The 25,716-nt window shown below is 36.3% G+C and overlaps 1 protein-coding gene across 5 annotated transcripts in view; it reads left to right on the forward strand.

The window, feature by feature from the left end:
• KIAA0232 (KIAA0232 ortholog) overlaps positions 1-25,716 on the forward strand; it is a 70,363-nt gene that overhangs the window by 23,092 nt on the left and 21,555 nt on the right. For 3 of the 5 annotated variants that reach the window (XM_086747373.1, XM_086747374.1, XM_086747375.1), the window contains exons 3-5: positions 11,392-11,529; positions 23,798-23,864; positions 25,258-25,339. In XM_086747373.1, coding sequence (XP_086603499.1) covers positions 11,392-11,529; positions 23,798-23,864; positions 25,258-25,339 — 287 coding nt within the window. Of the gene's footprint in view, positions 1-11,391; positions 11,530-11,985; positions 12,034-23,797; positions 23,865-25,232; positions 25,340-25,716 lie in introns of those variants that run through there. The other 2 variants (XM_086747377.1, XM_086747376.1) reach the window with 2 other exon arrangements.

Consider the following 25,716-nt stretch of genomic DNA (forward strand, 5'->3'; position numbering starts at 1 on the left):
CAGCTGTGCTTACTAGCAAGTACTAGCAAGCTTTCAAGAAGGGAATCTTGTTTATGGTAAATTGCAGTGTGGTACCAAGATCTTCCAGAGTTGCTATGGTTGTATGTATGTTATACATACCTGTCAAGAATTACTGTAACACCTCATAAATATACACACTTTAAATGTTTTTTAAAAATTGCTCAAGTACTGAAGTTAACTTAATTACTGTTGGCATTTACAGCATAGTTCTTATTCAAGCCGTACTTGCTGCTTTTGGATATGAGTCTAAAAGCTTAAGATGTAAAAGTTCTTGAGCAGTCCTTCATTCTTAGTTCCTGCACTGTTTTCTTATCTTTTTTTTTTTTTTTAATTTCCCTGTCCCTCCAATCTTTTTTTTTTTTTTTTTTTTTGCAGCAATTATATTGCTGGTGGGAGAGTTTAAGAGGGCAGAAGGGAGGAGGCTCTTTGGGACTTTTCTCCAGCATTGACTGATGGAGGAGAGAATACAAAGATGATATGAATCGAGTTTGCACAGTTTCCTTGATTACTGTGACACAGCAGGATGTTCATAGGAGGAGTTTGTTTTTTTTTTTTTGTGGCTGGTTAGTTTAGGTCTGTCACATCAGAAGACAAGGATTTCAGTAGCAGATTTGACACACACACACCCCTGCCCCCCTTCCCCCAAGCAAAGATATTTCTTGCTTACAAACATGAACATGATTCTCCGATTGATTTACATGTAAATTAGATGTCTACACTGTCAAAATTACTAAAGGAATCTTTTGAACTATTTTATATAACATATTACACTCATTATTTAGGTGTGTTAGGTTTTTTTGTTCATTTTGGGCTTTTTTAAGATTTAAGGCCTATAAATTGTATTCAAAATGTTTGGAAACCACCGGTACTTTGTTCTGAGGTAGATAACAGATCAAAAACATCTAAAAGGTTAAGGAAAACCTCATAAAATTGGTATGGATTTCAAGACTCTGTGATGGTAACTAAAGTACAGAATGTTTCTGTTAAGTTTATATGTTTTCATCATTTGCATTTTATTGCTGATTTTTCTTATATTGGAATAGAGGATAAATTAAGGAGAAAAAAACATTAAATTGCTAACAAATCTTAAACTTTTGGTGGACCCACGGAATTGCTGTTGAATGAGCTCTGAACGTTGTGAGAAAGCCTTTTGACTTCAGACTAGATTGATTTTAATCAGAATGCCTTGCTCTTAGTTACCTAATGTGAAACCAACTAAGTGTTTTTAAGATTTCTAATTGTTATTTAAATGCTAATTGAAAGTATATTTGTAGATACACGTGTTCTTAAACCAGTTTGTGCTACGGTAAATATTGCATTAAGATAGTATAATCTGTGTGAAGCGGAAGGCATTGCCTTAAAATATATTTTGTGTGGTGTGAAACGTTATTTCATTGATCTTTATTTGTACAGTATTAAAATGAGTGTTCTGTGTTGTGTCTTTATATACTGTTTGTAAGCATAGCTGTTTCTGAATGTAACAAGTTCATGTTTTTTTGCCTGCAGACTGTTCTCCCTTTTGAAGGGATGGAGCCTTTATTAAAAAACAAAAAACAAACCCAAGAGCCAGGCATTCTGTGAGATAAAGGCTTTGTTTGTAAGCCTTTGGTCATGCAGCATGAAGGTTTAAATGCATTTGTTATGCATACTTTCTATATCAACAGTCTTCTGTTGCTTTTGATCTACTACTTTCAACTAATTTTTGGAAGCTGACCCTTTTTTTCTGACCCTCAAAAGTAAAAATCCTTTAAAGGTTGGGTTTCTGTTTTTTTTTGTTTTGTTTTTGTTTTTGTTTTTTAAAGATAGTAGTTTCCTAACTGTCAGAATTAAGTAGCTGTTGTACTGCAAACTGTGTTGTTCTGTGACCAGTGTGAGATTTTTCTTTTGATTTTTAGATTTATAAGAGGGAGGGTTTCATTCTGAAAGACTAATTTTTTCTAGACTGATTTGAAATAGTTCCATTCAGGTAATGTTTTGCATAGAGGGATAGAAAAAGTCTGCAGAATGATAGCTACACTTCTGCTAACTGATCATAGTTTTTATTTTTGCTTTTTCATCATTAGCACATACATATTTAAAGTCCAAAATGTAGTTTTCTTTTTTATGTTAAGAGAAGAACAGAGCGGTGGAAAAGAGACCTCAGCCCACGTGTGATAAATTTCAGGTCTTTACTCTGTGGTTTTATCTCCATAAATGCTTTTGGCCTTTCATTCTGAACTGGGCTGGAGATGCCGTTGCCAGCTCTTCTGCATTTGGCTAGCGTGCGCTGGCGACAGGGGACGCCTTGCTAACCCTACTTCTGATGCACCTGCTAGGTTCCAACATCCAGTCGAAGGAACGTGGGTTGGTTGTTCTCCCTGCCATCCTATGTTAACCCAGTAGAGGGACCTGATGTCTAGATTTATATTCTAGTAGTGGATATTTAGTTTTTCACATGTATATTTTTAAAGGGAAGAGAATGTGTTTTGTTGTGTTTGTTTTGAAGTGAAAATCTTGTCCATAACCTTAAGATAGAAGGAGAGATGAGGATTTGGTCCTCTGTACCACGCTAAACCTGTATTAAGTGTTAATCTGACTGATTTACTCACTGCCTATTTAACAAAAGACGACAATGCAGTTTCTAGTATAATTGCAACTGCTTTTTTATCAGCCCTAGGAAATATCTGTGGGTCATTGAAACCCAATTTTTTTTTTAATGCATTAAAACATGCAGGGTATAGTTCAGTTACAGTAGGATAATGCTGTGTGACTCCTGCACAAAAGTGTCTTTAGGTTTCAAAGTTCACCAGCAACATGCAGAAGTAAATTTCTTGAATGCAAAACACTTTAGTTTAGTTTGTGTTACTGCTTACTATGCTGTGCAACATTCCTGTAGGAACAATTTTTAAATTTTTCTGACCTTAGTTTTTTAATCATTCCCAAACTAAGTATGTAAAATCCAAGTTGTGGAAATTTGTGTCTGAAGAAAAGAACAGTTAGGTAGGAAAGGGAACTGTGAGACCAAAACTTCTGCCTGTACTTTTTTTATATGATTACTTTGAAGTCCTTAGAGTATTCAAATGTGTACATGTTTGCAGGATTGGGGATAAAAACTCTTTTTCTCATACATAAGTGTGTAAACTGAAGGAAAAGCAGGTTTATTATATTTAGGAAACAGTACTATATCCTCAAGTTAATATGCCCATAAAGCTTATTTATTAATAGAAAATAGTTTAACTCTTGTAGAAGCTCAGCTAACCAAGTTTAAAAGTTCATAGAGGAAAACTTAGCTGTGCTCCTCCCACCCTCCTCCCCTTCAGGAGTGACTAGCTGAGGACTGCATAACTCACACTGTCGTATTTAAACCTTGGGAAAGAAATCTTTTGTATACAATATTAACTTGGTGAGAAAAATTGGGAGGATGTGGATTCCTCTTCAATTAAGCAGTGGAAGGTGACTGAAATAGCTTTACTGTAAAGGCAAACGCTTCAGAAAACTCCCAGATACCCTCTGAACTGCTGTGTGTGCAGCAGGGCCAGGCCTCTTGTTTTCGGTCTGAGAGCAGACTTGTGCGCCCCAGCGCAATCGGCTTTGTCCAGTGAAAGCACCGGTGGATCAGCTCTTGAAGAGCAGCTGCACCTGTAGGTGTTTCACAGGTGCTGAAATCGTTTGGGTGGGGTTCCTTTGCAAGCACTGCCAGTACAAGAGCTTCCAGCCAAAGCTTGTGTAACAGTTCTGACAATGCAGCTCAAGTTTGTACTGATGCAGTGTCTCTGTGGGACTTATTTTTATTAAAAAAAAAAAAATAATTTTTAGTTGGCATTGGTTATCCGAGAAATTTTTCTTTCAAACTGTCTTCTCTTCTGCCTTTGTACCAGTGTGAGTGATCATGTTGAAATGCTGATTCCTTTGCAAACCTATCTGTTCCAATATGTGAAACAGCCATTTCAGGACATCAGACTTGCGCAGGCTCTGTGGTGCCTATCGTATGTACTATCCTACTAGGCACATCTGTCTAATAAATGTTACCTTTAGCTTCTGCTCTGAGTAATCAAAGCCATCTTTTAAAACAGTACTCTATTACCTTTTTGTGACTTTCTAAATAGCATCTAATGCTAGTTATGGTGTATCTCTGTCATGCAAAAAGAATAACAGAATCACTTTTTTATTGTTAAGTTATGGCCACTCATGTATTCTCAAAGGCTTACATAATGCAGAGCAGAGATACAAACTCAAGTGCCAGGCTGGTTAGTCCTCCTAACAGTCAGGATTTCTCTGCAGCCATCTATGTGCTGATATAATTGTACTGTTTCAGATTATGGGGCTAGCTGAGATACCTCCTCAGCGTGCTTTGCACAGTAGACCGTTGTGTGATGATGCTCTCGCCACATGTCTGCAAGCATAGGTGTGCAGCGCCTGTATTTTCTGAAATCAGATTATTACAGTGGTCTGTGATGCTTGCCACACAACTTTATTCCTAAGTCCAAGAGAGCAACCATAAATGCTGTGAGTTAACTTCTCCAGTTGTAACATGTCCCTTTCAGATACCTGGGCTCTGTCTGTATTGGCAGTTTCTGTTGAGGTCTTGGCTTTGTTTTCTGCTGTGTAGGTAAAATGTACAAGTAAAATGATGTCTTTATTTCTGTACCTACAGCCTAGCTAAATTTTCTTCTATTCTGCTTTTACTTTAATGGGAAAACTCTAAAGGCAGCCCACTCAACAAATGTAGGATTCCAACAGATGCAATATTTGCATATTCTCTCACTCTTGGGAGTGGGTGTGCTCAAATTTCTTCTGCTTGGTTTCAGCCTGGAGTAACTTCTAATTAGAACAGCACATAGACTGCCCTTTCAAGTTGGTAGGGTGATAAGCAAGAGTTTATAATTGAGAGAAACTCAGTTTACAGGATTTCATACTCTGATTGATTGATTTGGATAGGTGAAGTTGTTCGCTGCCTGCAAATAGTGGAATCATCAGCCCTGAATGCCCTGAGGTCATAGCAGTGCATGATGTGGTCGGACACAGTATCAGCTGTTCTGTTACAGTCCAACTGCATGGGATTGTAATGTTCCAGTCACAGCAACCAGGAGAGGTGGCTGTACCTGCTAGATGGTTCTCTGGCTTTTCACAAAAAGCCTAAGATGAACTCTTTCCCTGGTAATACCTAGATTTAGAGTAATTATCTAACATTAAAGAATGTTTTCCAGTCCTCTCCATTTTGTGGTAGCATGGCTTTTGACAGGGAGAAAACTTGTGCTGCTTTCTGAAACTGTACTTACCTGCTGTTTGTCTGCTGAACTTTTTATTGCATGTCTTTTGGAGAATATAAGCGGAGCTTGGGCCACTGTTCTCGTGTTTTCTTCTGAATTGTCTTGTATATGTATTATCTCATTATCTCTGTCTCCGTCTGAGGCAGCCTGTGAGGAATGTCTGAGCCGATCTTGGCCCATTAGACCTTTCACATTAATTATAATGAGATGCAATGTCTCTTAAAATTTTCGCAAAAACGGTTATGCAAAGGTGTATATCCCTGTGGATCTAAGCAGTCCATGAGAGTTTTTGTTGAATCTCAGTTTATGGGAAGTGTTTTTTCAGGGAAGATCACTGAAGGCATTTACGCAGTCTGCTTCTTGAATGATCTTAACAGTGAAATACACGTGTAATCTGTTGCAGTTTTCCCCAAATTCTGCATTATGAGATCCTGCTAGAGGTAGTGAGGACCTGTTCCATTTTGGATATAATTTATGGCTATTTTCTTCCATTCTCTGCCTTTCAAACATATCAAGAGTTGATTTTTGGAGTTCTTTCAATAAATTTTTGGAAAAGCTTTCTTGCAGTGCACAATGGTTCATACCTGTCTAGGCGAACATTGCATTTAATTAAACATCAATGCTGCAAAAAGTGTTGCTGTCAGAAGAGACCAGGACTGCTGGACTACTTGGGCTTTCATTATGTCAGATTATATAGTCTTTGTTTTCGTTTGTTTACTACAAACCTTGATAGCAGGCACTGACTTAAGATATACTGATGGTAGACTTTAGCAGGGAAATTTTGTGGACTGTGTGTCAATATTCAGGAATTATTTTGAGTGTCTGTGGAGAGAGTGTGCATGCCTTTGGAGAATGCTCCTGGCTTGAGTTGAGACTATTCTGTCTCATAGGCAGAGTAAAGATCTGCAAATTCTCTAGTTCTATCAAAACATTTTGGGGTTTGTGGTGTCTTGTAGAATCCATGACCTTGCTATAGCAGTTGTTCTGGGTGATCTCTTTTCATGGTTTTGAGCTTCATTCTAAGGAACAACGGCATATGCATTCACTGTTCACTCTGTCCATCTGAGCATTTGTTTTATCTTTCCCTTTGACCTGACTAGTAATTTTATTTTCTATTTTAATGACATTTAAGCATCTTTTTAAAAAGTTTTGTAAGACAGGTTTATCCTACAGCTTGATAGAGGAGCCTGCAGGCTAGTGCCCCAGTCTGAAACAAGCAGACGAGGACTAGTCTTTGTGTTGCACTGGACAGGAACTGGCCAGCCAGGCAGTAGTCATAGAACTCCACACTTCATGATACCAATCAACTGTTCTGCTGAATCGTTGGCAAATGTTTACCCCTTTTTTAAAAAAAATGTGGGTAATTTTCTTCCCCGTCCTTGGAGATATCTCTTAATCTATGAACTGAGAATTGTAAAAGAAAAAATTGTTCACATATGTTACTCAGTCTGGCAGGACTCTGCTTGCATACCTTAACAATTTTGGGAATTCTTTTTCACATTAGCTGATTTTGTCTGGATGTTTGGGTTACTTGTTTTGATGGTATTCTTTGAGTTGGATTCTTAAAGGGAGAGGCTCTGTGTCTGCTTATTCTGTATTTGAGAAATTACGACATTGAATGCTTCTTATTTTTTGTATTAACTTGTTACTAGAACTTGCTTGTTGAAGCAGTGCATTTTGGCTGGCCAGGGATAACTTTTATGAGAGCAAGAAATGTCAGACTGGTAATATGCTTGAGTAGCAACTGGTTTGTGCTGAAATTAAAATGCTCAAAAAAAGAGTTCTTGAAAATTATCTGTTTTGGAATTGTTTTAACACAGTCTTTTCTTCTCCCCTCTAAGAGAATGGAAGTTCTTGCCCGAAAGTCTCTTGTTTATAATTCAAAATGGAAATGTCAGCCACATAAATAATTATATATAATACATTATCTGACAACTTGATATACATTATATTTGTTCATCTTAATGTATATCTAATTCAATCTGTAGTGCATTGATGCAGAGAGAATCTTAAGGAATCAATCTCCTTGAACTTACTTTAAGAGAAAAAAATGATTTTTAAAAAAACATACTTATCTCCCAATTTGATTTCCTCATTTGGGGAGTTTGTTGATCCAGTTATTAAATCTGATTCCTTTCCTGTGTGTTGTGCTGATAAGGCAAAATTTAAGCCTGTTTACTTACCTGAATAGAAACTGGGACCTTGAGTCATCTGGTGTTTTTGCATCAGCGAACATTACTCCAGCTTTTATGAAATACGGTTAGTTCCTGCAAGATTCTTGAAGTATGTTTTAACACTGGTTTTCCATTTATGTAGACTATGAGCTTCAAAACAATTTTCTTTCAGTCTTACCACGTTTGTTCTCTTACTCTCTATTATCTTTATAACAAATGAAAGTAAGAAGAATCACTACCAAACTTGCTTTTATTTTGCTTCTTCAGTTTCTTGGTAGGGTGGAGGAGATTTCTTGGTAGGGTTGAGGGAAGCGGTGGAATTGCTGCTTTTGTGTAGTTGAGCAGGAGAAACAATTTAGAAATCTCCTTCTAAAATTTGTGCCCATATATTAATTCAAGATTGAATTAAGCACTCCAGATACTGGATTTCTTGAGGCAGCATTAGCATAAAGAATACAGATACTTTACCATTCATGGTTCTGAAGCTATTCTTGTTGTGAAACCTTGTACTTTCAGCGTCCTTACAATTAAAAATATCTAATATGAAATTATCTAGTTATGTAGTAGGTAGGTACAGTAGGACTCTGAAGAATAGATGTTTAAATAGCAGTTTAGATATTAGAACTTGAATTTTTCTAATATCCAGATGGCCTCAGCTTCCTGTTGATATTTATTTAATATTGGGTGGTCATCCATTAAAAATTTAAGTAGTGCTAGTCTTGTTTAAATGTTAGAATTTTGTAAGCCAAATTTCAATTTTTCTTCTGTGTGTATGCACCCTTTTTACGTCTATAAGTTTGGGGTTGCATTACTTTCATGAAATGTTCAGTGACCACTGAACAGAATTGTGCAAATTCAAAGTTGTGGTAGAGCTCTTGCATTAAAATGAGGATTATCATATGACCTCTAGTTCTGTTAGGAGACAAAGGTGAATGAAGGCATCTGGTAACTGAAGAGAATAGAAGACAGCAGTGATTCTTTCTATGTGAAGTAGCTAGTTCACTTGCCTTCATGCATACAGAATGTTTTGTTGAACTGCTTGCTTTCCTGTTTGTCATGGACTTAATATTTTTCTGGTCTAAGGAGTAAACCTGCTAATGGGCTCCTGACCACTGGATACAAAGGGAAAAGAGAGAAAAAAAAAAAGCGAGGGGAGGAAAAAAGCCAGAGATTAAAACTATTTGAAACTACTGGATTGTCTTTTAAAAAATCAATTTAGTAATCATAAAAGCAGAATTCCAGTCGGTTTGTGTGTTACACGTCAAATTCTACAAACTCACTCTCTAGGGAATATTAGATTTTCTTGTTTCTTAGCTGTTTTACTGTAATGCTTTTTTCTTTTTCTTTTTTTTTTTTTTTTTTGTAATTGATTCAGAGTGGCTCTCTTGAGAGTGAGTGTTTTTTTCTTCACTGTTCCATAGTGTTTTCTGGGTGTGGTGTTTTATTTGTGTGCAGAAAGTGCAAGGTCCTCAATATATTTGAGCTATATCAAGAACATATATGGTGCTCATAAATATTGTAGTTTACATGTGGATTTTAAACTTGAAAATTTTCTATGGAATAGTTGTAATCCATGGTGTTTGCTAATCCTGTAAAATCGGAATCTTAAAAAATCAGTGAGTGTCTAGGAAAAAAAATTCAAAGCATCAAGTTTTCAACAGTTTTTCCCCCTATAAAACTTAAAACGATTATGTGAAGCACTGGCAGCCAGGTGTAACTGAAAACTGTATGTTCAGAAACAAATTTTCTGTATACTGTCTAATGAGGTAAAAAGGAGGAGAGTGTTCTAGCAGAGCTCTGTCCTCAATCGCTGCATGTCCTACAAGATGAGCTGTGTTGTTCCCAGAGCGCACGAACAGCACACTTACTCTGGAAGGACGGATGGGAGCATGATACACACAGCTCTGTGGTGGGGCCTGGCAGAGAATTCCCTGTAGCCTCTCTTCCTCCATTTGAAAAATTGTGCATTTGTTGCAAGGATTAAATTCTTAAAAATTGAAAAGTGTCAAAGTTTGTAGACATGTGTCAGGTATCTTTCAAATTATGTGTGTAGAGAACTGGATGAAGTGCTTTATAAATTTCTGTAAGCATGAAGATTCTTTTGGCTCTGCCGACAGACTGCTAGCCTATAGGGCTGGTAAAGCCGCTCTTGCAGAGCTTAGCTTTAATGTACCGGTACAAAGTAAAGCTTTGTTAGTGTAGACAGAACAAAGTCCTTTAATATGTAGCATTTTGGTAACGTTTTCCTAGTGTAATGTTGCCTTAATCAACTTTCACCTAAAAGCGGAATAAATGAAGTTAACTCAGTGCACATTTGCTGCTGTGCCTGGATTTTCATTCTGAGTAATGTACTGCAAGTGGGTGTGCATTTTTTTCATTTGTAATGGTGCCCACGTGGCTGAGCAGGACAGGTTTTGGAAGCTCGTGGGGGGTAGGTGGGTCTCATCAGCTTGTCTCATACTTTCACATATACATTGGGAAGAGTTAGAGTGCTCTACAGCCTCATCGTGTATAAAGAAATATATAAACTGTGATTTTGGAAAAGACTTATGAATTTATTTTTTAAAAAATGGAGCGTAGATGTGCACAGTCTATTGAACTTATTTTCTGAGAATGTTACTTTTCTTATTTTTTTCTATCATTTCTTTCTCGTAGTCCTTCTAATAACAGAACAGTAGTAGCCTGTTCAAATTCCTTTTTTAAAATGAGTATACTTGTACAAGTATTAAGAAAAACTGAGTGACTGGTAGCTTTTTGTTCTTTCAGAACTAAATTTCTTCAGTTTAGGTGATCAAATAAGACTTTCAGAAATAAATTCAATAAATTGCTCTACTCTTTCCTGAAGGACTCGGTCATGTAAAATCAGGAACGGCAGCCATTTCAGTGGCTGCTTCTGAAGGTGGTTAGTCCCTCTCCATCCCCTTTTTTTTTTCCCCCATCTTACTCTTTTATTGCACAGAGACAACTGCTTTCACTGACAACTTGTTTTTGCTTTATTTTGAAGCCATGGGGAATTGAGAGGTGGTTTAAATCAGGGTAGGCCTCAGCCTGGACTTTATTAGAAGCAGTACAGGTATGTTGAAAAGGTTGAAACAGGACACGCATTGGGTGTTTGTGAATATCTCTGAAGATGATCCTTTAGACCAGTGTACATTAATGTTAAATATTATTTTTCTGATAGTCAAAATATTTATTTGATGAGATGAACATGGGAAATCATGTTTATATATGTGAACGCACAGGGAAGAATAAGCAAGTCTAATAGTAAATCTTGTAAATTCTGAAAAGCAACATAAACACGGATGCTATGTATCTTCAGATGATCACATACAATACAATATCATTCTTCTTTGACTTTATTGTTCTTAATTAAATGTTTTTACATGTATGGGAACACAAGCCCCACCCTCTAGTGTCTAATTTTCTTCTGAAATTATTTCAGGTTCATTTTAAGATAGGCACTCTCTAGTCATAATGATGTTCATTGTGAGACTGAGTTGAAGGCTTTGGGATATAACATTGCATTTTCTTCTTTTGGCTTCTTTAGCTTTCTCTTAAGTTAGATCCTAACTCTCAACTACTTGCTTTTCATCCTTATTATTTCAGAGATCAGTGAAACTCTCTAACGTATTTTGTGTAAATTACAGTAATATGTTCAACCGTAAGTTGGTCATAAAATGATCTTTATGGATGTGCTTTGCAATTGGAAATTATTGTAGTGAAGTATGAGTAGCCTCCATGTCCTGTAAAAAAGACGTGCTTTTCTAAACAGTAAGTGCAAATTTTCTGTAATCAAACTAATCTTCTATCTGGCAAAAAAGTAGTTTTTAAAAGATAGAGTGAGGTTAGTTTTATTTTGAAAAGTATATTATTTGTAGTCTTGTTCTGCTATAGTACTGAGATATTAATTTATTTTAAATAATGTAATGTCTTTATTTTGTTCTCAGGAGAATGACATCTTCCTGGGCTGGGAAAAGGGAGCTTACAAGAAATGGGGAAAGAGTAAGAAAAAGTGCTCTGATCTAACACTAGAGGAAATGAAAAAACAGGCTGCTGTCCAGTGTCTTCGCTCTGCTTCTGATGAAGTAAGTTTGGACTATTTAACAGATTCTTAAGACTTCATGCCCTTCTTTGTGTTAGATATATTTAGCTTGTGATGCTTATCTTCTAATTTGTGGCTTCTTAAAATGGAAATTCCCCAAAAGTTCTCTGAGAGTTCTTTATTTTTCTTTAAGAAATTATGAAATCTGTATATGGCAGCAGGATTTCACAAAAGATTCTGTTCCATGTAGTATCATGCTTTCGTTTCTGTAAGCCCTCACCTCTTCTCGCCAGGGACAGTTGCAATGCACCAGTTTGTGTTGCAATTACCACAAAGCTTTGCATAAAGTTATTTCTTAAAATTAAAAATTTACTTTGTGTTATGTGTGAGCAGTAAGGCATTGAATATTTGGGCAGAAAGCCATCTTGCTTTGTGCATGGTGTATGTGTAATCCAGAATTGCTAAATCAAATGCAATGTAGCAACTGTTCACTTTCCAGATTACATCACTGAGTGGACGTGGAGTTGAAGTGCACTGACTGGAGAAGGTGAGGAGAGGTGAAGGCAACAAGTGGAAGGAAGATACCAGAGGCAGCAGATACTGTGTAGTTCAATGGAAAAATGGAGAAAGGGAGAGACTATCAAAGGAAATGTTTAAAAAAGAAAAAAAATAATTTGTAGCAGAGGTCAATAAACGCTCTCCAGGGAGATTTTTCAGACAGAAGAAATGAGAAAGTCTGTCTTTCAGTTTACAGAACTACAGATACTCTGATTTGTCACTACTGTAAGAAGAAACTCTACCCCGCCTATGCAGCCTGGTTGCGTTATTGCTCCATACAGCTTCCTAGTCACAGTTTATGTTTGCACAAGCATTTGTGTGGTTGTGTGGAGAACTGGATTGGGAAATTTAATCAGTTTCCTGGTATTAACCTGGTTGAGGTGCAGGAAATGTTAACCCAGAGAGGTTTCCTGGTCAGATTTGTAGCATAGACACTTGTGCCAACAAGAGTGGGGAAGATACATGGCCAAGAATAACGAAGGAAGTGGGGCAGATTTGTGTAGTTATTCCCACCACCACCACCTTCAGCAGCACTGCCATCGTATCCTGGCTTACTGTACGTGAAGTTACTTGGGCATTTGTTAAGTTACTAAAGAGCTAATTGATAACGGAGAATTTTCTGAACTCCTGTTTCCCCACTACTTAGTATCCTAACAAAGTGATGCAAAATATAATTTTGTGGGTAGTTTGCTCTGCTCTCATAGTTATAGAATATTGAGGTCAGCACTCTGACTACCGTAAAAGTTAATCTAAATATGAAGAAATAATTGCAAGAAATAATGTTTTTCTTGAGGATATGACTATCTTTGTATACTCATTTTATGAACAGCAAAAAGTAGTAGTCTCATACATAGACCGCAGGAATACTAGTGTTCCATTTTTAGCTTTAGAAATTACTGTCTTAATGCATCTTCACATAGCTGAAAATCAAGGAACATCACTGATCACTAAATTCATATAGAGAAATCCAGTTGAAAAGAAAAAGGAAGGAGGTAAACTTATTAAAAATCCCTGATCTGCCTCCACTTAATCTAAAACAGAAGAAGAAAGGAAGAAACCCTTCAACAAGGGTTTTGAAAGAATAAAAAGATGTGTGATGTGAAAGGTTGAACAAGTAACTTCCTCTGTTGACTCCTGCTCCCTTGTTAGATTTGTGTTGTTTAACATTAACCTATAATCTGCAAGCTGCAAAATTGTGTTATTTCAGGGCTATTTTAACTTTTCTTGCATGCCTAGACAATTCAGCTTGCACATTTGTTGTCTTTAACAAAATTGTAGGTTAGAATTTTTTTAATGTATTTTCAAACACAGGGTGAGATCTTTAAACCTTTTTTTTAAAAAAAAAAAAAAGTTGTTACTTAAAGCTATTCTGTAGGTAGTTTAGCACTTGTATTGCATAAGAGAGAAATATAGTTGTGGGGTTTTTCCTTTTTTTTTTTTTTTTTTTTTTTTTTTTTTTTCTTCCCCCCCTGCCCCCGGAGTTGTGAGGAAGAGTGATCCCCTTTAATGCTAGTGATATTTTAAAGTAACTTTTAAGGTATCTTTTCTTTCTGGTTTTCAAACACATTTCCTATGTTGGCTGGTTTCTGTACTTAGGTTTGTGTGCTAATCTGATGGGAATAATCAGTAGGTTTTTGACTACGAAACATGTTAAAATACTGTTTGTGCTGAGGCTTTCATGCTCCCCCATGCAATGTTCATTATGTCATCTCCACAAAAAGATACTCTGTTAACTGTAGCCAAAATTGGTGATTAGTGGCATGTGAGTGAGGAGCATTTATAAAAACTGTTGAGATACAAATAAATATTTTTTTCCAATGCCACTTGATTTTTTCTAAATTGTTTTTAGAATCATCTGAAAATGTTTACCTGTAGCAATTTTATTTTTTCAAATAGGTAGAAGTTGGATATGTCAACTAACAACTTTGTTCTCATAGATTTTTCTTCTTGCAACTGATCTGGCAATAGTCCATGTGGGCAATTCTGGAGCTTGCTTATAGTTTTGCTGTTCTTCTGTGATCCTTTTTTTCAAAGTAGGTGGATACAGAGATACCGATATCCTCACAGAAATATGGAACACTTGCTCTTCCAGCCTAACCTCTTCTTTCAACCTTTGTGTTGGAGCACAGCAAACAAGGTTGAGGTAGCTCCATTATTGAGAGTAATCACAAGAAGTCGTAGTGTATTTAAACTTAAGTGTATTTAAATAAAGTTGTGTTTAAGGGAAATAGTTTACCCTGTGCGTGTCTGTAGAAAGAATATACACACATGTATGTGTACCACACACAAAAACAAAAAAAACACCCCCAAATAGGGAAACAATTAAATTAAGATTTTAGGATTGTGTAGCCTGATGTATTTTAGGGGGAAAAATATGCAGAGGATGAAAGGGTATTGAGGGTTAATATTAACTTCTAACACTCATACAAAATGACAGAGATCCAGGTACCATAACTCTGCTGTTTATATTGAATTACTTAAACCAGTAACGTGTTGAGAAATTGCAGACAATCTGCCTACTCCCCCTAACATTAATCAAAGGCCCTAAAACTGTGTGATCGCTTCGAAAAGATGTCTGTAAATTATTTTGGATTTGAATAATGAAACTTTTCAGTAAGAAGACAGAAAGTAGTATCTTTGAGACTCAGCAGTTCAGTAAAAAAAAGTAGGAATTTAGAAATTCACCTGTGTTGTATTTTTACAAGATGAATACTGTCTGAGCAAGAGTGGAATTAAAGGTTACTTGTTGAGACTGATTAAGTCTTACTTACTGTTTAAGACTTTACAGTACGTATATTTCCTAGTAAAAATATTGAAGTTACTCGTGTCGCCTGTCCGTTGGTCATAAATCCAAGTTTAATTAGCTGTTAACTGACTAGTTTTCTGCTAAAGGTTGCATTGCTCAATAGAGCAAGCAGGTGTCCAGCTGCAGTTCCTGTACAGTGTAGCTGAGTCACTTGCAGTATTACATGAGGCATTCCACCCCATGATGGCGCTGGAGTTTCAGTTAAAGCAACCAGTGTCTATTCTGCTGAACTGTACGAGGACATTTTAAGAATGAGCAAAGGAGACTACTTCATATGTATCTTACTTTCTGCTTTGGTGAAACCAGATCTTCCAGACTCTTTCCTTCTCTGCATAAGCTCTTCCACTACTGAGAGATTGCTGGTGTCTAAGGCTGCTGATCTCTTGAGGCAAGTCCTCGAGATGGGGTTCAGGAATGTGGTCCATTTCTGAACTAACCAGGCTCTCAAAATCTGCTAACTGCCACATTGAACAGTGTACATCATGTTAAAGTAAGAATCAGTCTTGGTTGATAGATTCCATAGTGAATTTTGAAAGGGCATTGCTCTAATATATTTGACAACAGCAAGCAGTGCCTTCCATCCCACTGTTCTCAGAAGTTGCTGCTTGGAGATAACACTGAAACATAATTGGTGAGACCTCAGAACAGTAATTTCTTTGAAATGCAGTCAGGTGTGGGCATACTGTTATTTGGAGCATTGGCTTTGCTTACTTTGAATTATGAGGGGGGAGCACTTAGAGGAACAAGTGTCGCTCTAGTGAACAGTGTTAAAAATTTGAATTTGTAGTCTTTTATTCTCAAATGTACCTTGCTTTCAGCAGAAATTTGAGATGTGTCTAAAATAAGATTCTGTTGAAAATTTCTTGACATTCGTCATCTTTCTTGCTCTAAGTGCAGAACTGTCAAACTTTCCATGGAGTTCCTACAGTTCTGCGCATAAACCTTATTTGAAGAAGAAAGATCCTAATCAGGCCAAGTTAATCACTTGGCTATAATTCCATATCTGAGCGTATTTTTATTGATGGGTTTCTCTGACCAACTATTGTAATCTCCAAAGATTATGGTATCTCTGTGCCAGGTTAGACCAAGGCAGTATTGCATAATATGTCTTGCACTTGGCAATAGTGATGTGCTAAAGGGCTTGTGGAGCCCGTAGCGCCGGGAATATGTTTATTTTCTTCTTACCTAGGATGCCAGATTAACTAGATTATTTAGGATTCATTTTATTCACTGATTTATTTCTGCTATTCTCTGCTTCTCTGATGTAAGCCAATATTAATTAGGTAATACACTCTGACCGCTATGCTAAGGTACCAGGGAATTGGCTAGTCAACATCAGATGGTTTGTTAAGTGATTTAACTTCTGCATTTTCATGTAAGTAGAAGTGACATGTACAAGAGATGTGTAAAGGAAGTGCCTAATATTCTTCTTTCTTTAAAAAAATAAGTAAAACACATTAGTCAAAAAGCCCTGTAAGGAGAGTAACAGAGTGCTAGGATGAACACTGTTAATGTAAAGGTAAAGGACAGCACAAAAATGAAGGAAGTTGTGTAAAAGCCATCTTAACAGATCAGAGAGATGGAATGCTGAAGTTGCTGTAGAAAAGTCCAAATCTGTTAAAGCAAAAAAAAATGGAAGTTACAGTTCCCAAACAACTCTTGAAGCATATATCCTGACTAGCTCAGTAGTATGCATTTCTGTGTGTCTTAGGATGATTGTTCAGAATTTTTTTTTCCAGGAAATGCCAAAACATTTCACAAAGCCAGTGAATACTATCTTTCTTCTGGGTTGTATCCAGTTGGCTTTCTGGAAAGGGATATACTACCTGTTTCTAGAACACATGGCATTATTTAGGAAAGGATGTTAATTTTTTCAGGACCTAAGAAGAATTTTAGACAAGGTTTATGTTTTGAAAAATTAAGTCAAGCTACAACTGAGGTCACTCAGCTTCTTATGTGAGAAAGCACTGTAGAGTTGTATTATTTCCAACCAGTCATTGTTTTTCTATGATTATTTAATTTGTATGGGTTAAAGAGTATGTTATCGAATCCATTCCCTTCAAAAGTTGTCCTTCTTTCTCCATTCATACACTAAGCAAGCTATGTGGTATTTATTTTGGCAAACTATATTAGCTTGTGTTTTATAACTTTAGATACTATATAGAAAATCAAAGTGAATTTGTCTTGCCAAGGTAAGCATCACAGAATACATAATTACAATAAATAAATTCCTTTTTCCTTATGACTTGGGCATTTAAATAGATACTCATAGTACCACATATCTGATTTATCTGATTACTGAAGCTGCTACCCTGAGTATAATACTAACTTCAATGGAAGTTGACAAAAGTTTTAATTATCCCAATTTTTGTATGAGCTTTCTTGATAATAGAAAAAGTCTATATCGAACTGGAGAAGTTCTTTGTGTGAGCTTAGTCTACACCGAAATTGCTTCCTAACATGTTTTTGGGCATTCGTTTCTCAGTTTACATCAAGCCAGCAAAAGTAAATGAATGCTTATCTTACATTTCTTGTATTTATGTATCTCCCATAGTATAGGTAATTTTGTCTTCCAGGCTGAAAATGAGTGTTCTGTATGAACGAAAGCTATTTCACCTTGCGTGTGCTCCCAATGATAATGGCAGTAAAATGGGGCAAGGCAGTTCTCTCGCCAGCAGCTTCTCCGATAAGTCTGGGACAGAAAGAAAGTTTGCATATGTGTATCTTGGAGGGATAGGGTGGCACAGTCTTTCAGATACACAACTATGACCATGAAAATGCTAGAGAAGCCAGTTACAGAGTTCTCCTAAATAATACCTTCTGTTTCATCACAGAACAATGTTATTAGAGTATCATTTTCCTTAATGTAGAACAATCATTTTCACCAAAAATTTGGATTGGTGCCCATTATGAATTCTTATCATATGCACAAGCAAACTTCAATTAACACGGCAGAATACCTACGGAGGAAACTTGAAGTGTCCTTTCTGCATTTCACTTGATACAGAAAATAACTTTTGTATAATTGGTGGGAATACACTTTTAAAAGTTCCTCCCATTTCATTGATAGTATAGATAAGAACATTTCAGCATCCGCAAGGTGAGGTACTGTGATTAAGTGAAATCTCACCGCAGCACTGCTTACAGGGATAGTAAGTCTTTTCTGGCTTTGAAGTCAGCATGTTTGTTTATAAGCAATGAATAATAATCAAGAAGAACAGTTTCTAGAGAGGAGTTATCCTTTCTTAGGGGGATAACTTCTATCTTAATGTAGCCTGCTATGGGAGCGAGCTACAAGAATTCTGTTTTAAATAACAGAAGTCATATTAACTGCTCTAGTAACCTACATGTAGGGATAACATGTTCATTTTAAGTTAGTTTGAGCTGGTAGTTGTCCTCTTTTACCTAGCATTAGTAAATAACATGGTGTTATCTCTCTGTCTTAGAATGTGTGGTGTAAAATAGTGAATTACATCTCTGAAATATGAGCCTGATCCTAGATATGTGACTTATATTTCCTACTGCTGTTTTAGTACAGAACACAGGACTACGAGTTGCAAGAAAGTATTTTTATCTCCTTGTTGGAGACCTATTGCTTTTGTATTGCTTGAGATTGGATTTTTGTGATGCTAAGTTGGTCTGTCTGCTTAGAAATTGATATTCTAAGTTCACACATCTGTTGAAGATTACTTGAATCAAGTATTCATGAGCCCCAAAAGAGAAGTTAATAAATAGAATTTTTTTTTTCTGAATGATCCAACGTCTTTGTTGTAAATCATTATTTGTTCAAGTGAAAAGATAAAGATTTAATTATGTTCTCACTACTGAAGGGTCAAAAATGGGTTGTACAAATACATTCTCTAAAAGTTTCTTAGTGTCATCCACCTTATACTGGAGGAAAATCCCATAATGCAAACTGGAACCTTGTATTATTTATTTGAACTCTACCTGGATTGAACACTCCAGGGAGGTCACTGGTTCAATGGTTTTATTTATTTATTTATGTAGTGATGATATTAGGGTTTGGGATTTTTTTTTTTTTTGTCGTTTTTTTTTTTTTTTTTTGGGTCTTTCTATCTCTTGAGCACCTCCTTTTGATAGTACTTGTAACCAAACGTTTATCTAGCTTTGATCATCTCACAAAATATAGAAATAGATGTGTGGTTGCAATGAATCACGTTTTGTGCCTTATTCAGTACACATGGCTTAGCAGCTGCTACATACAGGACAGCTTCCTAATCCTGCTCTTGGTGACAGGCTACACGCCAGGAAAACAGTCCTGGTACATGACAGTCAGAGTTCCACCTCTGTCTGCAGAGTCCTGTGGCCTGTTAAAAGAATGATTTGAAACTCTGAATATATTGATTTACTTTAATTTCTAGATTGTCTGAACTTGTATTCTGTAAAAGGAGCATCTATATTCTGCTGTAGGTGATCCTGCTTCAGGGGAGGTTTGGAGTGGATGATCTCCTGAGGTTCTTTCCAACCTGAATTATTCTGTGCAACTGGGAAAATGAAATGAGGATTTGTTTTAAAAGTGTAAGCTGGAAAGCTCTCAAAAACCTAAAAGCAAATGAATGATTATTTTAATTTTTAAAGCAAAATGAAGTGTAATGCTTTTGTCATTCAAAAAGCTTAAAGAATGAGGAACTTTCCTCGTATCTCAGAGGCCTGAAGTAACAAACCATATTTAGTAAATATTTACAGTACACAGTTCAAACTTTCTGGAGGAAAGCTATTAACTTACCTTAGGCTAGAAGTAAGAAAAAGAAACTTCTGAAAACACAAGCCAAATCACACCTTCCCCCCACCCCCCCCCCCCCAAAAAAAAACCAAGCCTTCCCTTTGAGTTGTATAATCTGATGGAATTTTTCAGTTTCTGTGTATAAATTGATGGTACCTAAGAAGTTGAAAGCTCTTTCTAAATACTGGCTATCACAAGTTTGTTTTCCTTTTTTTTTTTTTGTCCAGAATTTTTGGTTATTGCATATACGCAGATTTGCAGAACAAAGTATGCACCTGCATGGCATCTTTTGGATGGAACTATGAGAGCCGTAATTAGACATCATTACTGGGTGATGGGAAGGGGTGAAAGATCAGTGAAAACAAAAAATTTTGCTGACCAATGCTATCCTCGGTTCCACAGAATAATTATGTGAAATAATAGTGGTGCATGAACATTTGTGATCAAATTCAGGACAGACTTGTTAAATCTCCTGGATGGTGGCTGCAAGGTGCTTGTTTGCAACATTCAGAAGTAACCTACTAGCAGAGACAAATTTCAACAAGAATTAAAGTGATTCATCAAGAATCTGAACGGAGCTAATGTTTCACAGCTTCTTACTAAAAATTCTCAGAATATAGAAGCCAGTGCCCACTGTTAACAGAGGCAACAGTTTTTAGTGGGTTTAAATTTGGTGTACATAATATTGGTTTATTTCCATGATTCACAATTAATTAAACTGATTATTTTAAATTTATAAACATATTTCAGAAGTAACTAAATTTGTAGACTTAATACCTTCTAGAAACATTTTCTGCAGCTGTATAGGGGTGGGAACGTACATGGGAAGGCAATTGGGTTGCTTTAAGCTAATGAGTTACTACTTGTAATTTCTGACTGCTCTACTTCCAAAGTAGAATGTTAAAAAGATCTTTGATTTTTGACATTGCATAGATACATACATATATGTGCATGTGAGTGTGTGGGGAAAAAATAAAAAAAAAAATCCCCCCCAAACACATCAAACATTTTAAATATATTTTTAATATATATAATTTTTTTTTTTTGAAGTGTGTGAGCTTTGGTGTTTCTTTTTAAATTGCTCTCACTCCTCGTTATGCAGAGCTACATTAATTTGGCTCTGAATAGAGTCATGTTGGTCAGTAGGCAAGACACTGCCTATTAGTCCTGTAACTCCAGCAGTCAGATTGACTGTTCTTCTCCGTGCTGGTTGAGTTCAGAAGCTTAATTTATCTGTTAGCTTGGTCACTCCTATGCCAGTAACATTACACCCTTCCCTTGCTTCAGCCAGCTGATGGAAAGCCAAAAAAAGTAACTTCTGATGGAATTGTGCATGTAAGTTAAAGCAGGGGAAGGAAATATTTTGGGAACAGTAGAACAGCATAAAACATGTTTTCATTGTGGAGGAAGTTTTGTTACGCAAAATGAAAAATATGAATTAAAAAAATGACATGCTGCCCTTCATACTTTGAATGAGAGAAAAAGGTTAGTGGAAATCTGGGTGAGTAGTTTAAATACTCTTACAGATACTAATGAGATTTAAGCCTTTCATGTTGGAATTACAAAAATAATTAGGCACTTCCATGTTGAATAATGCTTTAAAGGTACTCCGGTATTTGTACTATTTGGGGACTGTCTATAAATGTGAACATAAGCAAAGCAGTTCAGGCAGGTCACTTACTTTTGTTAACTGATTGTGTCCTGTTGAAACAAGCCAGTGCCTGGAATATTTTACTTTCTGGCAATGCGGTTGCTGCAACTACAATGCATTAACTTAAACAGTGAAAAATACAGTAACTAAATCTCATCTTCAGAGGACAGTACTACCATATCCGAAATAATTGCTGAGGCATTCATTACGTTAAGTCTGCAGCTCGTTTGTATATACTGCAGTACGAGGTTGAGCAAGTGGTCTCTAAGTGGTCTCTAGGGACTCGGCATTCTGTACGGCTTCCCCCCCGCTTTTTTTTTTTTTTTTTTTTTTAAAGCTAGTGCTAGCTACATCAGCACGCTATGCAGGACAGCGTGCCATGTGTCAGCTGACACAAGTATTAGTTTCATGGTACAGGAGGAAATTAAGCGTTTGATTCCAAAAGTTTTCACTTCTTCGGTGTAATGGTGAGCATATTGTTGCTGTTTTGGGGTTGGTTTTTTTTGACACGATGTTATAAATAAGTTGAGGAAGTGAATCTATATGCCTTAAATTTAGAGTATTTGCTACAGGTGTCCTTTTGATTAGACAGTTTGCAGAGCTGGGCAAAAACAAGGCCAGCTCCTCCTCTGTTGCCCTTTTGGGGGGAGGAGGGGGGAGTCAGGAGTGCTATAGGCATAAAGTGATGATTATTACAGCTACATAGATCTGTCCATAGTACTCTGCTATTTGGTTCTTTCTAAACAGTTTAATTTTATGTTGGTAAATTTACTGGTATAGAAGATGCCTTCCGAAGTTTAATATTGCTAAGTCATTCTCCATTAAGTATGTGGTGTAAAGGTTTATATTTAGTACTTCAGTGCAGCAATGCAATTAGGAATAGAAAATTGCTTTCTCACTTGACTGCAAATAATTAAAATTTAGAAGTTAGCATGTAAGTCGTTGCTTCAGTATATGTTTTTTTTTTCAACTGTTTCTGACAGAGAATTAAACAAAGTAGTTTCACTGTATAAAATACATTCCCTTTTCTGTAATATTTTCTTGTGCTTTAGCAATATATATTAACATTTCTGAGCAATTTCTAGCCAGCAATCAGGAGAGAGGAGAAACTCTTAGATCTTGGAAAAATTAAATCTTTGATTTGCTGTGTCACCATGGTGGTATAAACTCTTTTTTAATGCATTTTTTGAACTTGGTTACCACTGGAGAAAATGCATATTCCATGACTGTATGCACAAACGATCACGTCAAATTGTCAGAGGTTTGTATAAGTCTCAGTCTGCAAGTATGATAGGGACAAAATGCTGGAGCTGGTATTGAGGAAAGCGCACAGAGGACACAAGAAGCTGCACAGTTCTGCCTCGTTACCATTCCTGGCTGTCTGGTAATGTGCGGGGGCCGTCCATCATCCTCCTTCCTTTGTTTCGGATTGCTGCGTCTTGCTGTGATTCCAGCTTCTGTTTGCGGTTATGGAAAGCGCAAAGTGTTCTCTCCAAACGTGATCCTGAGCATTGAAATAACACCACCACTAATATCTACACAGTACTCTCCTCGGCTGTTTTTTCTTCCAAAAGCAAAGGCTGTAGGTTGGTATTTCACTGGCTGGCATGAAACTTGTATTCCATGAGAATAGCATGGGGTTTTCTCCAGTGGGACAGCCGGTGGTATATGGTCCCACTTTGTGTGCGTGTATCTTCCAGCATTTTGCTCTTCTGGTGCTGCTGCTTTATCTGGAACTGCTCACAGGTCTAGGCAGACAGTAAAAGCAGAAAATGCGTGTGAGAAAAACATTGAAATGAGATTTAAAAGGAAGCTTGTCCGTATGGAAGGCTTATATGGAGAAATAAAGGAGGAATTTATTTTTTTGTCTCTTTAAACACTGTACTGTTTAATCAGGAGAACAAAGGAAAAAAAAAAAGGGCATTGTAAACTGGCGAAGCTATGGGTTAAGTTTTGCATGAAGATACTGTGGAAGCTTTTCCTCTCTCTCCCTGGCTCCTACACATATTCATCTTCATACTGTTCTTCTCACCTTCACTCCTGATTTTCTGTATTCTTTTAACAGTCCTGTTCTCACAGGTATAAATTGTGAAAGCAGAAGGGTCAGGCGTAGCTTTTTAAAATGCATCTTAGTGATCAATTGATTCTTAAACTTTTATCCTGAGCCTCTGGGCTAAATCCTGAATGATATAGCGCAGTAAATGTGACAGTGCAGAGTTTGCAAAACCTTGGATATATAATAATGCACCAATGTGACTTGTAGTTTGAAACTTGTGTGAATGTATCTACGTGTTTCATGGAATTATTTTGATCTCTAATTAGTGTATTTATAGGAATGGATTTATACCTAGTAATAATTTTTGTTGTTTTTAAATGCGTAGTTACCATGCAAAAAGAAAAATACATGTCTGCTAAGATATGTCTACTGTTTTGATATCTTTCTATAAAATGAATATTCTTTTGAGTAAGTTATGGTTTCTTTTTTCTTTTTTTTTTTCTTTTTTTCTCTCTTTTTTTTTTTTTTTTCCTCCTGTGGTTTTGTTGTTGTACAGAGCTCTGGGATTGAAACATTAGTGGAGGAGCTTTGCTCCAGACTGAAAGACCTTCAGAGTAAGCAAGGTGAGGAATAAATCTTTAAACTTCTGAGGGCATATATTGTGTTTATCAACTGTGTAACTTTCTAAGACGTGGAGGTGGGGGAGAATTCAGTAGCTTTTAATACAGGCCACGCAATTTTAAAATACATCTGAATAATTTAATTCAAATAGTTTAAGCAATTCTGGGCTAGTATGCTTTGTTTACCTAAGAAATAGCCATTCACAAATGAAATTTTCCTCAAAGCTGTAACTGTTTGTATCTAGCTATGCCTGCTTTTTTTAGTAAATATTCCATATTCAGCATTCCCTCTCCCCACCAAAATAAATCAAAATATATTAGTCTTGATTCTGTTCCTTTTGTGTATTGATGCTTGCAAAGAGTAGATTGGCCTCAAAATAGTTATATGCTAGCTATTCCTGTGAAAAGCATCCAAGTAGCCATCACAGAGAGGTGTGTTTAACATTTCCAGGGTTTAGGGGCTTGATAATGGGGACTTTATGTTGTCAAGCTTAGGGCAGAGAGGAGAGCATAATGTAAAATTGTGGTGTTTCCAGTGGAAGTTCATTGCACGTGAATGCTTGTTCAAGCACATAGCAGCAACCTTTGACACTTACAGTAAAATTAATATGCTTATCATGTACTATAAATAGCAATAAATAAAGCATAATTATTGACCTGCTTAAAGCACGGTTTTAGTTGTTTCCATTCTCTTTTTCTGATTTTAAACGGGAATTACTAGTCAGCTCTTAGTATTTCATAGTGCTATCCTGTGACACTTTCTTACTGAGCCAAGGTGATGCTGACTATTTACTTGGGAAAAAAAAAAGAAAATGTGTGTGTGTGTGTCTCAGCATTTTTTTAATATATATTTTGCAGATTTTAATATGAAGAATTATAAATCTTTATAGTCACCTGTTACACAGGAAATATGCCTTTACATCCGCTCAAAGCAGAGCAACTACTTCTCTCTCCTTTTAGTGCAAAGTTAGATGCAACAATTCATAAAAATATTTAATTAAATTGTTTATTTTTTTAGAAAAATCTTTTTTTATATGTAGCAATGTAAGAAGGAGATAACAATTTGGATACGAAATAACTAGAAATTCAATAGAAAGTCTTCCAGTGGGGGCATTGCTAACCATGAAGTTAGGTGCAGCTGCTAGCCAGTCATGTTTGGTGAAATTTGCAGGGCTTAACAAGACAACTATGGAAAATTTGAATCTTGGGTGGTAACTTGTAATTTTTTTATGTATAATAACCAGACTATAAATTGTTCTGTTATTAAACAGTGGTTTATGGAAATATAGTACTGTTACAGGTATAAATCCTGGTGCTTTTTGTTAAATATTGTTATAAAATACACTGGTTTTTTGATTTTTTTCTGTTAAGTATTTGGAATTTTCTTCCAAAACAGAGGAGAAGATTCACAAAAAGTTAGAAGGCTCTTTGTCTCCTGAGACTGATTTATCTCCCACAGCAAAGGATCAAGTAGAAATGTATGCAATTTTTTATTATTATTATCTGAGATGCTTTTCTCTTTTCTCCTTTTACTCCCATACTTTAACACAGTGAAGTTAACTTAGTGGGGAATCTGGAGTTTTGTGGATATTAAGAAATAGATTTTTTTTTCTCCTGCCATCTTCTTCTGTTAATCTTATATATTCAAATATGAGCATTTGGTACCATGGGCTAGTTTTTAATTTCTGTCAGTCCTTACTGCTTTCTTTTGACTGTATGGAGAACTCTTATTGTACTGTATTTTAATTTCCTTAAGACCAAGTCAACTAGACAAATTAAAAGCTTTTAAAGCAGCATTGACATGTTAGACTTGCAGGGAGAGAATCTGTTTCCTGGGTTCATAGAATGGTTTGGG

Source organism: Chlamydotis macqueenii, chromosome 4 (assembly GCF_036417535.1).
Source record: "Chlamydotis macqueenii isolate bChlMac1 chromosome 4, bChlMac1.mat, whole genome shotgun sequence".
Classification (NCBI taxonomy): domain Eukaryota; kingdom Metazoa; phylum Chordata; class Aves; order Otidiformes; family Otididae; genus Chlamydotis; species Chlamydotis macqueenii.